Consider the following 16,814-nt stretch of genomic DNA (forward strand, 5'->3'; position numbering starts at 1 on the left):
TTGACTACTGTTGTAATCCATAATATGGCAAAACCAGATTATTTCATAGTTTTGATGTCTTCAGTATTAATTTACAATGTTGAACATAATTAAAATATAAAAAAAACAATGAATGAGAAGGTGTGTCCAAACTTTTGACTGGTAGTATATGATGTCAGTAAAGTCAGTGTGTCATGCATTAGTGACCTAAGTAGCTGCAGCTCTCAGCATGATCAGACTAGTAGTGATTTCACCTCTTTTAATATGTTCCCTTCATTCTCAAGTAACAAGGTTTCATGGCGATCAATCAATCTTTATTTATATAGCGCCAAATCACAACAAATGTTATCTCAAGATGCTTTACAAACAGAGCAAATCTAGACCTTACTGTACGTCGTATTATTTACAAAGACCCAACATCAAGACAGGATAAGATCCAGTCCCATCTTACAGACATGACTCAGTCTGATCTCATCTTAATCCACCATGAGCAGAGCACTTTAGCATTTAGCAAGTTACACCGGCAAGGACAAGCATGTGCAAAGATGATGCTATGTTGATGTTGGAGTTAGTCGTGTACTGTACAAGACAAGAGATGTACTGGTACTAGTCCATGTCACAGGGACATAGATTGAAGTTCTCATATTTCATATATAAAGAAATGTGTCATAAAGTCATGTAGAAACCTAGTGGTACAAGGTGAATTGCAAAATGTACGGTTTACTTTAATGATCTATCATTAGCAAGTACAAGTTACTGCTCATATAGGAGGACCAGGTAAAGCTATTAAGCTGTGAATATATTGATATGATTCAGGTTGATTTGTCTCATTTTATTCACACATTCTTTTTATATGAAGTTAGCTCTGAAGCAGATAAATCTCCAAGTATTGGAGTCTAAACTTTTTTTGGAGGCGGTAAATTTGTTCTTTCTTTACTCTCGGTGTCCTCAGGGAAGAATCTGATTAAGCATTTGCAATCAACTTAGATCTGTGCAAACAGGCTATAGCTTTGTGAAGGCTTTTTTTCTGCCAGTTGGAATATGGCCCTGGGAAAAAAAAAGAAAAAAAAAATCGACAGAATTACATTTATAAAGAAAATCCTCTTCATTAAGTTTCCATTCTGTCACCAATTACCAACTGAGCCTGTTTTTCTTCTCCTTCTTCAGTCAAATGACTTTCTTCTCTCTGCTTTCTCACTTACTCTGTATTTTCAGCACATTAAAATGACACACTATGAAGTACAGTCAAACTTCATGTTTTTTCTCCTTCAGGCATTAATCACGGCCCAGTGATAGCCGGAGTGATCGGAGCAAGGAAACCTCAGTATGACATCTGGGGCAACACGGTTAACGTGGCCAGCAGGATGGAGAGCACTGGGGAGCTGGGCAAGATCCAGGTATGGACACAAACAGAATCACTTCATCTGATCTAAAAGTCTAACACACACACACACACACACACACACACACACACACACACACACACACACACACACACACACACACACACACACACACACACACACACACACACACACTGCTCAAGTCAGATCAAATCAACTTTATTTATTTAGCACATTTAAAACACCAACGATTGTAGGTTTGTGTCAATGAGGAAGCTAAATAATGAACTTATTAATTTGTGAAGAATCAGCAGGAGTAAATAAGTTAAACTTTTTCCCCACTCCTTTCAAAGATGCAGAACCAAACATTATGATTTTTTTATTTTTGTTTTGCTTTTCACTTTATTTTTTATGTGTCTAAAGTTGATTACTTGCATTTTTGTTTTTTTTACACATTCAAGAGTGCCAGGAAACTTTAAAAAAAAAGTTACTAGATCAGTTTTCTGTTCAGAATGGTCTTCAGTTTGTGTCATCCGCTGCAGTAACATGGTCTTCTTTCACTTCCAGCTCACAGAGGAAACATCCGTCGTGCTGAACAGACTGGGCTACTCCTGTGAGTGCCGAGGATTAATAAATGTGAAGGGCAAAGGGGAGCTGAAAACTTTCTTTGTGTGTACGGACATGAGCAAGCAGCAGAGTATGGGGCTGAGCTGAGGATGGGCTGCTGCAGCAAACAGAACTGGAGACAGACTCGTGTGAACAGGCCGGGAGCTGAAACACGCCTGGACAGCACAAGTGTTGAGACAGAACTGACTGTGAACCAGCTGCATTCCTGTGATGTCACGATAAAAGACCACTTTCAACTCTGGACCGGGTCAGGTGGATCAGGATGGAGGAGAAATGCTCACAACTTACAATCAACTTTTTTATTCACAAACACGTTTACGTCCAGTGCTCAGTCACTTTTGTACTTTTTGTCTCTAACTTAGATGTTTAGTAGTAAAAATGTGTAATGTACTAATGCCAAATAAGAGTTGTGTGATTTATGAAGAACCCTTTGGTCCTTTAAAAACAAAACAAAGGATTCTGTTTGGATCATAATTGAAAATTGTGTCTGGTTTTCCTGTTAGAGAAGAGGTGGACACACTGCTCTGTTACTGTGTAATGAGCATTATCAGTAGTACAACCAAAATTCCCAAAAAGTTGGGGCGCTGTGTAAAATGTTTAACAATAGTTTTTATAGTTTGCAAATCATCAGACCCTACATTTAACTGTAAATAATGAAAAGACAACAGATCATATGTTAAAAATTAAAACATATGATTGTTTAATGAAAAATACACACTCATTTTAAATTTGATTCCAGCAAGACACGACAAGAACAACAAACTGATCAAATTTATTGTCAGATAAAATTCTTTCATCATATTAGACGAGTGATTTTTGGGCCCTCAGGCAGCACTGCAATAAAAACAGACATGACTCTGTACTGGAAATCACTGCATTGGCTCAAAATCACATCTTAAAAAAACAGTCTGTGAACACAGTTTGTCGCTGCATCTGCAAAATGCAGATTAAAACTCTAGATCCAGGATTTTATGCAACATGATCCAGGAATGTGACTTCTCTGGTCCTGACCCCATTTAGGATGGACTCAGACAAAGTGGAAAACTGTCCTGTGATCAAAATTGGAAATGTTGTCTTTGCACCATTTTGAGTTAAATACAGTGTTTAATGATCTGCTAACCATCAAATACTCTTTTCATGAGCGTTTCACACAGTGTCTTGTTTTGGAGTTGAGGTCGTAGGATGTACGGGAGATAACGTTGAAGAACCTTCATGCTTTCTTTGGGAGATATTCACATGACAAAAAGTACCTACACTGTCTGCCCAAGTGAAAAATGTTAAATTCTTAATGGACCTGAGTTGGTTGCTCAGTAAATTGAGGTCCATAATACACCTTTGACAAGATATTTGCTGCTTTTCAGGAAGAAATGGACAAATATCATAAAATCCATGTGCTGTAAGTCAGCTCTCTAAGTGCTGCTGCTTGTCTTCGTATATGCTGCAAGGAGGGAAACCTGTGACCCTCTCTTCTCTGTGTCTTTGTCTGTGTGATTTAACACCCTGCCTGCTGTGAATTTTTCTCTGGCTCCAGCTCCAATCACCTCCTAAACTGATCCAGAATGCTCTATGTCTCTGAAAACTTGACTTGTCTCGTGGCCTTATATCTTTGAGACCATCACATTTTTTGATAGTTGTTACATATTGATAATAATAATAATAATGTATTGGCCTTGATGTGAATAAGAGCGGCATTTCATATTGTACAGATACAGAATGTAATAAATGTTTTCTTAAGTCTGAAGTTTTATGCACATTATTACAAGAGTCAAAGTGTATATAAAAAGAAGTTTATTGACTGAAATGCATACAAATGTCACACAAAAAGCACCTTTTCTACAAATATCAAGTTATTTAACTGACTGTGGTTGAATTTAATTATACAGCGATGACTGGAGCTTTATCCTGACAGCTGGACAAGGTCTCCATAGGCTCAGCCATCTCCTGCACTGAGAACATTTAAAGAGAAACATCAGATGTGCTTAGTCCTTGCTGAAATTCTGTATTTGTAAAGTCACTACACAAGAAAATCATCAACAGAAAAAAAAGGTTAGCAAGAAAACGGTGATGTTAATGCCTGTACTCATTAGTTTTCATTTTGTCCAGTAAGGGTTTTACCTGTAGTGAGGTCAATGAGTGGCTCAGGTGGTTCTGGAGGTAAAGCGACGCCCATTGCTCTCCTGATGCCGTGGACGCTGCTGACGTCACACGGAGCCACCCGACCTGTGAGCTCAGCCAGGTTCCCGGTCACTTTCTCAGCTGCAGACACGAACAGAGTGAAAAAAGTAATGAGACAAAATCATGGAAAAGTTTGTGTTTCTCGCACAGTAAGAAGAGACATCTGTGGCCAACAAGATGTGCCATTACTCAGTTGTCCTTGAAGTCTTCCTCTGCAGATTTTTGCCAATGATTCAATTTTCCGCCAAAACTAATTGGCACAGGAAGTTTTGTGTTCAAGTAACACTTTGAAATTTTAGAAAATATACTGAATTTCTGGCTGCGTGATGGGTGTTGCATTACAGTTAACTGATTCCTGATTACATCCCCATCCAGACAGTAGCTACTCTGTGTGGACAGTGCCCGTTCCTCCAATGCAAATATGTTTTTTTTCTCTGGGTACTCTGACGTCCTCCCACAGTCCAGAAACACGCTCGTAAGGTTAATTGGTGACTCTTATTTGCGTAGCTGTAGCATATACTGGCATACACTGCTCTGTAGCAAGTTATGCTCAAAATAAGATCAGTTTGTCAAAAAGTCTGCTATGTACACTACCAGTCAAAAGTTTGGAAACAACTTCTCATTCAAGGGTTTGTATTTATTTTAATTATTTTAAACACTGTAGATTAATACTGAAGGCATCAAAACTATGAAAGAACATATATGGAATTATTTTATTAACAAAAAAGTGTTAAACAAACCAGAATATGTTTTACATTTTAGATTCTGTAAAGTAGCCCCCTTTTCCTTCATGACAGCTTTGCACACTCTTGGTATTCTCTCAGTCTGCTTCATGAAGTGGTCTCCTGGAATGGTTTCTAATTAACATGAGCCTTGTCAAGAGTTCATTTGTAGAATGACTTGCCTTCTGAGTGTGTTTGAGACCATCAGTTGTATTGTTCAGAGGTAGGGTTAGTACATAGTGGACAGTCCTATTTGACTACTGTTGTAATCCATATTACGTCAAAACCAGATTATTTCATAGTTTTGATGTCTTCAGTATTAATCTACAATGTTGAAAATAATTAAAATAAAAAAAAACTGAATGAGAAGGTGTCCAAACTTTTGACTGGTAGTGTATATATTTTCATATTCATTAGCCTCATACCGCTCTGTCAGGACTGCAGATGAAATTTTAAGTTCATAACTGTCATACACGCCACAAGAATAAATCACAGCAAATCATTAGTTTCAGGGAATCAACAGATGATATTGTTGTCAGATCTTCAGGGCATTAATGACAGGAGAGTAGAAGTCTAAATTTATGTACCCATTCTCAGCGATTTCATTGACTTCATGTGAAAGCGCTCACAGTAACTCTGGGTTGATTTATCAGGTCGATAAAGGTGCTTCCTGGGACCACTGCATGATCTCTTATGTCAGGGTTAGTTAGGAAGGATAACCAGAAGACACTCAGGGAATGTTGAACTCGCTTTGTAGTATAGGCCTCAGTCCAGAGTGTACCCTGCCTGTCACCCAATGAGAGCTGGGATTGGCTCAAGCTTTCCAACCCCAAATAGGATAAGCAGAATAGATAATGGTAGATGTATGGATGGATACAGAGTTACTATCTTGCTAAAGCTAGATAAGAAGAACTACTAGGTATGAAGTTGTGTGTAGTCCGCTGACGAATGACAAGTTACGGTTTAACCTGAGCCATGTGCAGTGACTTTCTGAAGGCTCTGCTGATTGCATGAAGACCTCATCGTAACAAGAGGAATTCTGTTTCCCCATGTCTCCAGTCTCAATGCAAAGCTAAGCTAACCAGGCACCAGCTGTAGCTTCATATTACCCCCATGAACATTTACAATCAAAGGGAAGTCAGATATACTGAGGGTAAATCCAAACGACAACACTGCTCATTCAAGTTTCCTCTTTAAGGAAACATCTCTGGGGATGGTGGTTGGTAGTTGGAATCAGATAAATGTCTAAAGTTTGAACCCTCATCTCTGCAGGATGTTCCGTAAAGAGGTAAATGGGCTGTTGACACATGTCTACAAGCTGGTGGCAGTACAAAGGGGCACTCCGGGGCTCTTACCCAGCTCAAGCTCCTTGGCAGTCGGGGCCAGCAGGCAGATCATGTTCGGCGGCTGCTTGGCGCTCAGACGCTCCCTCTGAGCTTCCTGCAGGTCGCGCAGGAGCTTTGTAGTCTCGTCCAGTTTCTGCTGGAAGTGCAGGGCCTCTGTGAGAGATGGGGCAAAAAAAAGAGAAGACAGCACACATTCAGTTCATGATTTCTCTGAGTTCCTCCTGTTACCTGGTCGGTAACCCCGCCTGTCCTCTGTGCTGAACACAATACATCCTTTCTTTCTCAAAGGCAGACTCTCACTGTTACATTAATGTCTGAGTGCAGAAAGAGTAGAGGGAGAGAGAGAAACTCTGATGGGCTGTTAGAAAGATCTAAGAGGAGCATAATGGGGTGCTGAATGGATAAAAGCCTTGTCTTGTCTAACTGCTCCAGATGAGTGCTGTTTTTTGTTGTTGTTTTGAATTACCTAAATGGTAACACCCGCATTAAGAGGGTGATTATCAAAGTCTTTGATCACATATTCAGGGCTGACCAGGCTCACATATCTGAGTCCTGCTCTGTGATTAGACCGATCGTGTCTTATTCAGTGAGATTAAGGAGTCATTAATTAATGACTAGGATTATTAATTAGGACTTCATTTACATTTTAAAGCAACAAACACCACTTTTAAAGAATCTTAAGACCTGCAGATGTCCTGTATTATAATGAAAATGGTCTTATGTGGCGTCTGAGGTGCTTTATGTACTCAACCAGAGTTATTACCCCCAGAGAGCTCCTCGGCGTCCTGCAGGCCTGCGGCAGAGCGCAGCAAGTCCAGCCTATTGGTGATGGTTGCTTCGGGTTCAGCTACCTACGAGACATCGGAGAGGGGGGGGGCGACACACACAACATGTTGAGTCAGATCAGAAAAATGCATTCCTCACCAAACAGCTGACGCTTGGAGGGAATATCCAGGCCTTTTGAAGCCTCTTTAGTCACGCTGCTTCTTCGCTTCAATAAAATCAAACCTAATGAAAAGCTGCAACACCCGGGCAGGGGGATGAGAGTAAACTGGAGAGACGCCAAGAACAGCAAACAGGCAGGACAGAGGGGCGGTTGTGTGTCTGGTGAAGTCTGTGTGGGGGGGGTGCTGCTTTGGTTTCCTGCGCTTCTCTGAGGAGCAATTCAGCTCCGCAGCAGCCAGCGGGCGCTGAAAGGAAAACACACGGCCCTCTCCGAATTCTCCAACAGTGTGCAATGAGAGTGAACCGCTGTGTTTTAAAGGGAGATTTTCTTTCCATGCGTGAATGGAGCATGGCTGAAGGCAGGCCCCTGCTGTGTTGACACAGCTGGTTCACGCAGCAACCATCTGCAGAGGCCATCGATAATGTCAAAATGAAATGAGGAATCCACACATGAGGCAAAACAGGAGAACATGAGCCGTACAGCAGGAGCTCATCTTCCTAACGTCACTTCGCACACTGCTGGTGCGCTGCATTACATAAAACACACATTATTTTTTTCATCGCTCCATACAGGGAGGCACACGGGGCCCAAAGCCGCTCATCACAGCTCCACATTTCTACACAACTCTCACCTCCATGCCATCCTTCTTCTCCCGTGTGTTTGTTTCCTTCTCCACCTGCTAAACAGGCAAAGACAAAAACACACACAACAGATCAGTGGGCTGTTTTTCTATTTCTATGTAACTGAGCTTGCATCATGTCAAGATGTCACATTAGGAGCTTACCTGCTCCCTCTCCTTAAGGGCTTTTGAATGCGCTCCGTTCGTCACCGCATCCAGGATGTTGTCTGCCAGTTTGTACACATACTCGTCTGATTTGGCCAAGAAGTCTGACAAGCTGCCAAACGCACAAACACAAACAAAACATTAAAAGCTAATGTTTTCCAGGCAGCAGCGGGGTGACAATCAGAACCACTCTCTTGGCCAAGAATAATGAGAAGTTGGTGTTGACACTGCTGACACTCAAAGAAAAACACACTGAACCTCCTTCGCACTGAGAGACAGCCAAGATCTGCTGCAGGTAGTATTTACATATTTCTATTCCTCTGATCAGCGTCCTTTTTTTCACACAGAGAGATAAAGGCTGAGAAAATGAGCCTGCATTAACATTGAGCACTGAATGAAGGGAAACTCAATAGATTTCTTCCACAATGAAACAAATAAAGCAGAGACGCTTGTCAAGATGCAAATTAAGCAGCAACCTTCTATTCATTAAATGTAGTGACGCAAAGCTGTTAGCATTGAGATGTGTTGAAACCATAAATAACCTTTAAGTACAGTCACAGGGTATTAAACTATGCTTATAAGATTAAAGTGTCTCGTCATGTGTCCTAAACACTTCAACATCCAGTCACCTTCAATGTTTAGGCTGGATAGACACACTCAGGAAGTGACATGCGCAGACCGTGCAAACACTTCAGAGTGTATCAACAGAGTTGTAGGGGGGGGGGGGGGGGGGGGGGGGTCCTCTAGACGGGATAATCTCAGCCCAGAAGAGAAACATCTGGAGAACAATCAGCCAGGAATGCCTGCAGTGACGTTTGGTGTGAATGCCACAAAAACCTGAGTGGGTCTGTGGTCGTGCTGCACATACCTGTCTGCACCCTGCGGGCTGGTCTCCTCGCCATAGAGCGAGTAGATGAGGTCAGAATCCTCTTTGCTAACGTTGGCGAAGCTGGAGTCGTAGGTGGGTGCGTAGGAGGTGTACGGCCCGTAGTTCATGTAGGACACTGTGAAGATTGTGGATATCAGCTCATTACCTGTCACGTAAGCTCAAACAACAAGGAGGGCAGGGGGGGTGGTCTCTGATTTTATCATACCTGGGGTGATCCTGTTCCTCTTGTCCTCCCTGAAACCCTGCAGGGCGTTCACGCCGCTCTGCAGCCGATTGGACATCATGCCCAGTTTCACTGGGCAGTAACCAACATCTGAAAGAGGAAAGACATGATAACTTTTCAGCTTTCTATAAATGTTTTCCACTTTTCCAGATTTCTTAATTCTTAATTAATTTGCATCATCAGAGTCAAAGGAGATGTTTGCAAGTGTTTACTTTTTGTCCCTGCAGCACTCCTTAATCTACATAAAGGATAAATATACAATCACAGAAAGCTGATAGAGAAAAGTGAGAAAAATCACTAAACTGGAATCAGATAATTTAAGATATTTTTTTCCCTTTTTTAAATAAACATTTCATGGATTGCTATTAACCAGTGGTTGATAGCATATAGGATTCACTTTATAAATGGACGCTTATACCAATGTAGTTTAAGGGTAGATAAATATAGTCAAAATGACAGTCTGCTGTTGTGTCTGTTCAAACTTTCCATTACCATCACAGAGCAACTTGTTCGTTCATTTCCAAGACGCTTTTTATCAGACTTTTAGGGGGACTTTAATATTGCTAGACAAAGATTTCATAAAATGACTTCTGGTTATTTCATTCTTTATGTTTGGGATTATTCTAAGTTCCAGGCGAGTGGCAACCTCCGGTCTAAAAATGTGAGTCCAATGGGGAAGTGCTAAAAACTGCAGTTCATAGAGAATCCGCTTGAGGCTGGCTCCAGAAGTACCGGAAGTCACATACACATGAATGGGGAAAAAGCCGATCTTTACAGCAGAAATAAACATGTTTACAGCCTGGTACAAAAGAAAAGTGTAGTCTGGATAGCTCATTTCTCAATCGTCTCACACTGTGAGGGGGGGTGAATTTCTTTCTAACGTGGTCATTTCAAAGATGCTGAGATTATGAGTCTTCCAATGAGAGGCACAGCTGACTGTGGGAACACTGTAGCTGTTGGCTAGGTGGCTCAAACTCCGCCTCTTTACGTCACACTGGCTCGAAAGCGGCAATATGGCTGCCGCCGACAATTTGCCTCAAACAGCTCTTCAGAAACAGATGGGTGGCGTCACGGATACTACGTCCATATTTTATACAGTCTATGGTTCCAGGTAGACTCACCTCCTACTGATGGATCTGCTGGATTCAGGATTGCCAGTGTAGTGGACCCATCAGACTTCCGTCTTGCAAACTCCAACTACACAACGATAAATGACATCATCATAATCATAGGAAGTGACCGTGCTGTGGTTATACATTTTGGATGGACTTAGAGAACACAGAGAATGATCCACTTTCACCACACAGAGGCCTTGACTTCACACGCCCCTTTAGTGGAGGTTTTATAATCTCCAAAAAATGAAGAGCGCCACAACCAGGGTCTAATAAACCTCATACGTTTCCTCTGTTGTCATCTCATATTGTAGGAGCTGTGATATTTTTCATAGCTGATACGTCAGTTTGAAAAGAGAAAAGCAATCGTTAGTTTAACCCTCTGCTCTTACATCACCCTGCAGCGTCCTGTTGGACAGCTTTCCTCCAGACTCGTTGATGACCTTGCGGATTTCCTCTAGCTCTTTCTCTGCCTTTGCTGCCTCGTCCTTGGAGTCCTTATCCTGTCTGTAAATGAAAAAGGAATTGAAAGACAGAGGATGAGACACATTGACCATGGATGACAAGGCTTCCCTTTGTAGCCAGAATAAAAGCTTGCACACTGCAGCAAAACACTGCAGGGAGAGACGTGAGCGCCTCTGCTCACCAAACACCTACGTTCAAATTTAATCCTTTAGAAGATATATCTGTGAGAGCTTCACTTACGTCAATTAATTCCATCAAGATTTATAGACAGTATGATCTGATGGAACAGGAGGGGAATGAAACAGCAAAATAAAGGTTTCTCTGCAGTTTCCTTTTAAAGTGATCTGACACTTTAATCATCAGGTTTCATGACAGCACTGACTTCAAAGATCCACAGCCACAAGAGAAAACATGAGCCAGCATGCTGTGAGGCATTCCTCTCATTCTCTGCCTACAGATCCACAGCTGAAAGCTAACTCGGTGTGGTGTCAGAGGAAGAAACAAATCCACAGAGATGACACGGTGGAAAATTGATTCCACCAATCTGCTGAAATTTGACTTGTTTCTGCTAGAGTCATCTCTACCTTGACGATGATGACACAGAGCAAACAGCTTCGGAATTTGTTTCATTTTTATTTATTTTTTACCAGAAGGCGAGCTGCTATTGTAGTTAGAGGAACCTCGTTCATTATTTCAGTTTTGTATTAGATCAAGGACAGATTTGAGTCACTTCATGATTAGCGTAACTCACTGAAGTCACACAACTGAAACAGGGAATTAGTGACTGAATATTTCTCCACTCCAAACATTTAGATCTTGATATCCTCAGCTGCTAAAGAGGCATCTATGGCCCTATAGGAAACTATATGTGGTGACAGCAGGGAGAAGGACCTGGGTGTGCTGGGTGTCTGGGAGCTCTCGCTGCTGTCAGTGGTGGGGCAGGGTCTCTCTCCGTTCTGGTCCAGGCTGGTGCCACCATCCTCGGTCTTTGCTGTGTGTTTGGCAGAGGGGGCGAGGCCAGACATGAACTGTATGCTCTGCTTCAGGCTCTCCAACCTTTCCTAGAGGATGAGGGTATGGTTAGAGAAAAACGGCTGATTGATGATGCTGTATGAAATCATTCGGAGGCTCTCTGCTGCCATCGTGTGTTGAGTTGTAGAAAAAACCACACTGCTGCACTTTGATAGGATGTTACATAATGACAGACGTACCATCACTTGAGTTTCAGGGGAATTTTAGACTTGATTTTCACACAAATGTAAAGTTGTACACTAACTGCACATCTAATTTTCAAGATAAAGTAATGCATAGTTACAATATCAGCAAATATTACCAGGTAAATATTGAAACCTTTAAATTTTAAAGATACAGTGAACACATGAATGCCCCGAAGCCTGTTTTATTCTAAATGAAACTGAAAGTAAAACAAGTCTTCTTCAATCCCTCGGAGTCTGAACACTTGTGTGATTCACTTACAGCAGACACGAACTGTAAATGTTGTCATTCTAATAAACTGAAGAACAGAAACATCAGGGGCAGTTTGAAGTCCTTACAGAACTGTGTGTGTTATCATACCTGGTTCAGGATCTTCATTCCTGAGTGTAACAGTTTGCGGGCTGCTTTGTGGTAAATGGTCTCAGGTTTGTTGTAGATCATGGCGTTCTCACACATGATCCTGAAATCCACCTGCATCAATCAAACATCAAACACTTCACAATGTGACAAAATACATGAAGCATGTTTAATGTTTTGTATTCCCTGTCCTTTCATACTGCGTAATTGTCATTATGGAGTCTCAACAGACTCTTTTTTTAAACTAAATGTTAAAAAAGTTGAATATGATTCACACATAAGAGCTTCTGCATTCAAAATTCCACTCACTTAGTTTTTTGTGTCCTTGTTTATCATTTCTAACTATGAAGAGGATCATCTTAAATGATTGATCGTTTCAATGAAAGTACAACTAGAAAAATGTGAAGCAATCCTCTAGAAAGAAGAGGTGTCACGGCGTTAAAGCAAATGGAAACCAAAAACTTCACACGCTAAGGCTTCATGCAATCTCTGAACCCATTGATGATGATCTGATGATGATATGACCTCTGAGAGAGAGAGATGGTCAACTCTCTCAGCGTTGGCGTTTAAGAAAAAAGTTGCCTTGCCTACAGTCTGACGAGTGACTGCTAAAGCAAGAAGGTAGTTGGGATTCAAGATATCACCTAACAGAGGATTTCTGGTTGCATCTGCATGCAAATATATCTGTTCAGAAAGTTTGGTTAAAAATAACTAAATCCTCATCAGATGCTCATAGCTAAGTACTACGCTCATAGGTCTTTGGATTCAATAACAGCTTATTTATTCTGCCTCTTTTGCTCTCCACAAGGACTTTTATTATGTGTACAAACTAAGCTCAATGAAACGATAATGCTGAGACTACAAATTAAAATCAGACCAATTCCAACACTCAAAATCATAAAATATACAGGATCTATTAACAGAGATTAGGCTACAAGGGTGCAACCAACAGTGTTAAAGAGCTGTGATTCTTTCACCTCATAAACAAACAATAGCAAATTACAGACAGCAGTTCACAGAGAACACACAAACACATAAACAAGCAAATCTGGATCATCGTCAAGTAACTCATAGTATGATTATTAATGATCTAAAACTAATAGAGCTAACTGTTTGATAAGATGCCACTCTATGCTGATGAGAAGACGGATGTCAGCTTTGTTTGTATCTTGAGTTTATCAATTCAGATTCAGTCACAGTTTGACACAGGGTTACAAACCTGTTGTGTAGAGCCTTATTTAAAGAATCAGCAACGATGAATCCTAATTTGATGGGGTGTTTCTTTCGGGTCGTTAGTTTGACTCATCAAACTGTGTCCGTGTCTATTTGTGTGTGAGTGTTGGGGGGGGGTAATACAGTTAATCAATGGTATACCTTAAGTTCATCCAAGGTCTGGTAGCACTCTTTCTTCACTCTGTCCTTCATAGCGCTGAAGTCCATAGGCCGTTTGATAATTGAGGAGTAGCCCGGGGCTATGAGGTCTGTCACCGGGAATGAGAAGAATGCATTGGGATCTTTCCTGAGGAGAAAACACACAGATACAGTTAACCGAAGAGTAAACAGTTTATTACTGATCAAGCAGATACACTTTAATCTTCTATCAATAAAAACTTAAATGCAGTACCTTTGGAGCTGCCTGATGAGCTGGTTCAAAGCTTCTTGCAGAGGGGTCTGTTCCTTTTCTGAAATAATAAAAGGTAGCATCATTGAGACAAAACCAGACAAAATGTTTATGACATAAATTGCAAGACACATTTTTTAGAATACCTTCTTGTTTGTCCAGCTCTGAGCGGATGGGGGTTCTGTTCTGTTCTCGATCATCATCTCCATCTGCCTCCTGACCTTTCTTCTTCTTTGACATCTAACGTTACAATGTTTTTAAAACATTAGAAATGAGAAAATATTTTCCAACTAGATATTCAATTCAAGTGACATCACCCTGTATTAGAGGTAGAATGAGCACTATTACCTTTTTCTTTCCTCTGTCACCCTCTGGTGACCCAAAGCTTCTGTCTTTGTCCTTCTTCTTTTTCTTCTTCTTGTCTTTTGGTTTGTCGTAGTCCGCTGGCTGGTCGTCGTAATGAGTGTCCAGACTCGAACTCCCCGTTGTCACTTCGTTTCCAGACACCTTTAAGACCAGCTTCAGTGGTCTCTCTCCGTACTCTGCGGATCATAAATCAATACAAACATGAGTGACTCACGTTGATATCTACTAGCTTCATCATGCACTGACTCTCTGACTGCTGATGACATTATAATGCATATTAAATTATATCATATAATTATCTTTGCTATATTATATGATGTTATATTAAATTAATATTATTATTATTTATTTATTAGATTGCTTAATCTGTCACTATCAAACATAATCACACCATGTCAACCTGTCACTGCCTGTAATTACTGCTATTTAATCCATTTTTAACATTTGTATTTATCTAAATTCCATTTGTAATATTTTTAATTTATTTTTATTTTTACTTATTTTATTTTCTACTAATTGGAACTTCTTCCTGATTGTACTTATGTCAATGATAATCAATAAAGTAATAACTTATGTTATCTGTTATCTTAGCTGACAGGCTCGGGATGCTAGGAACTATAGCCTTCAACGGCTCAGTAACCCACCAAGCCTTGTGCTAAAGCTACAGCTTACATACTATATCTGAAAACCAAATAGGTGACATTCAATTCATCTTCATTTTGTAATATTCGCATAAATATACTGGAGTTTAACAGATACTAAAGCCTAATGCTATGTAGCGTAACGGTGGCTAATGAGCTAGCTGAGTCAGGACTGTGAAGCCTCTAAAGCCACAAACAAAGCGCCATATCGTCAATTCCAGCATATTTCAATACAAAACAATCAGACAGGAATTCAAGCCTATAATATCCGCTCATAATACCTTCATATCCATGTTTTTCCGACTTGTGCTTCTTGTGTTTCTTCCCCATTGTTTGTATTCTCACCGAGCACCGGATGTACTCTGCGCTGAATGTAGCGGAAGCACTACAGGGTAACCCGCGCAGGCGCAGAGCGAACCACAACTGCAGCGCCCCCTACCGACTGGGCGGTGAGCACGCGATATGATACTTCCACACTTATTGTCGCTAGAGGGCGAAATAAGCTTAGAATTTTTCTAATCTATGTATCAAGGAGTAGAACACTTTTTCATTACCGTGAATTCTGTTTCAATTTGAATTTTGGGCTGCCTGTCTATTTCATGGATCATATAGAGAGAATGTTTGCACTCACATGACTTTAGACTTTATACTTTATTGTCCCTTTGGGAAATTCTTTATCACAGCACCCTATGTGTTTCCACAGACATAGACAAAGACATTCACTGAAAAACATACATTAATAATAATAATTAAAATAATTTATTTTATTTGTAGGTGCCTTTCTGGACACTCAAGGTCACCTTACAACATAGCAGTAATAAAAGCAACACTCAACAGTTAATAAATACATAAATACATTAGAATAAAGATAAAATACTAGAAAAAATAAAGGGGAGGGGATGTCATTCCAGTCCCAAAGAGACAGATTAAAGTGAGTATGCTTGGCGGAAAAGATGAGTTTTTAGGCGGGATATGAAGGTGGTGGGAGAGGTGGTATTTTGTACGTCCTGGGGGGAGAGTTCCAGAGGCGGGGGGCCAGCAGCTGAAGGCTCTCGACCCCATGGTGGTCAAGCAAGCAGGTGGGATGGTGAGTTGGATGGAAGAGGAGGACCTGAGACTACAGGTCGGTATTTTTGTTTGGAGGAGGTCAATGAGGTACTGAGGGGCTAGGTTGTTGATGGCCTTGAAAGTGAGGAACAGAATCTTGAAAATGATGCAGTATTTAATAGGAAGCCAGTGGAGTTGCTCAACTCTACTAAACAAACTATCCACAAAGGCATCAACACTCAAACAGAGAAAGTGGTTTTATTATATTGTTCAGGGTCCCTATAACAGCAGGGATCAGGCTCTTGCCAAGGCGAGCCCTTCTACACCTCGGTACCCTATACCTGCGCCCTGAGGGGAGTGGGATGAGATGGGTTTTTAGTGGATGTGTGATGTCCTGTTCTATTGAGGTTGTGATGCGTCTGAGGGCCCTGTTGTTTAAGTCTGTGAGGTTTGGTGTGGGGAGACCGATTTTTTTAGAAGCTGGGGTGGTTATGCGTGTGAGTTTGGCCTTGTTTTTAACAGATAACATGTTGCAGAAGCAGGTGGAACATTACAGGAGGATGGATTGGCTCATGCTTTGATACAGCAGCAGGAGGAGATGGGGGGCGACATAGAGTCCTTTCAGTTTACGGATGGCTGACAGGATGGCTCCTTTTTTGAATGTCACTGGTGTTTCTGGTTGAAAGTGAATTGATTGTCCAATGTTACTCCGAGGTATTTAAAGCTGTCGACTGTTTCTACTGCATGATGGTTGATGGTGATAGAGTGCTGAGGTGAGGAGGGGCTGATTATTTATTTGATTATTAATGAGACACACCACTTACAGAGGACTTTAATAAGAGGGCCATAAAAGTCATAATGACCACTTTCAATACAATCAATCAGATTCGATCTTACATAGACAAAGGGATCAATAATAAGACAAGGAGCCTGCATCATCTTCCAAAAGCCAGATA

General features: G+C 41.0%; 2 protein-coding genes across 5 annotated transcripts in view; one reads left to right on the top strand and one right to left on the bottom strand.

Annotated features, from left to right (window-relative positions):
• Positions 1–3,690, top strand: part of adcy7 (adenylate cyclase 7) — a 68,797-nt gene extending 65,107 nt beyond the window's left edge. For both annotated transcript variants that reach the window (XM_034679852.1, XM_034679851.1), the window contains 2 exons: positions 1,252–1,376; positions 1,890–3,690. In XM_034679852.1, coding sequence (XP_034535743.1) covers positions 1,252–1,376; positions 1,890–2,036 — 272 coding nt within the window. In that variant the 3' untranslated portion in view covers positions 2,037–3,690. The remainder of the gene's footprint in view (positions 1–1,251; positions 1,377–1,889) is intronic.
• Positions 3,691–3,720: 30 nt separating this feature from the next.
• Positions 3,721–15,226, bottom strand: brd7 (bromodomain containing 7). 3 transcript variants are annotated; one of them, XM_034679854.1, is made up of 17 exons: positions 15,093–15,226; positions 14,153–14,346; positions 13,951–14,044; positions 13,808–13,865; positions 13,558–13,702; positions 12,187–12,297; positions 11,503–11,672; positions 10,539–10,653; positions 10,156–10,231; positions 9,017–9,124; positions 8,791–8,926; positions 7,923–8,034; positions 7,770–7,817; positions 6,944–7,043; positions 6,202–6,345; positions 4,065–4,205; positions 3,721–3,895 (listed from the first exon to the last, which is right to left on the bottom strand). In XM_034679854.1, exons 1-17 carry the CDS (start codon positions 15,139–15,141, stop codon positions 3,825–3,827), a joined length of 1,872 nt encoding a protein of 623 aa, XP_034535745.1. In that variant the 5' UTR covers positions 15,142–15,226; the 3' UTR covers positions 3,721–3,824. The 3 variants fall into 3 exon arrangements, with proteins under 3 accessions (XP_034535745.1, XP_034535746.1, XP_034535747.1); XM_034679855.1 differs by having other exon boundaries at positions 7,770–7,814; positions 15,093–15,141; XM_034679856.1 differs by having other exon boundaries at positions 3,722–3,895; positions 6,956–7,043; positions 15,093–15,170.
• Positions 15,227–16,814: the final 1,588 nt, after the last annotated feature.

Source organism: Notolabrus celidotus, chromosome 3 (genome assembly GCF_009762535.1).
Source record: "Notolabrus celidotus isolate fNotCel1 chromosome 3, fNotCel1.pri, whole genome shotgun sequence".
Taxonomy (NCBI): domain Eukaryota; kingdom Metazoa; phylum Chordata; class Actinopteri; order Labriformes; family Labridae; genus Notolabrus; species Notolabrus celidotus.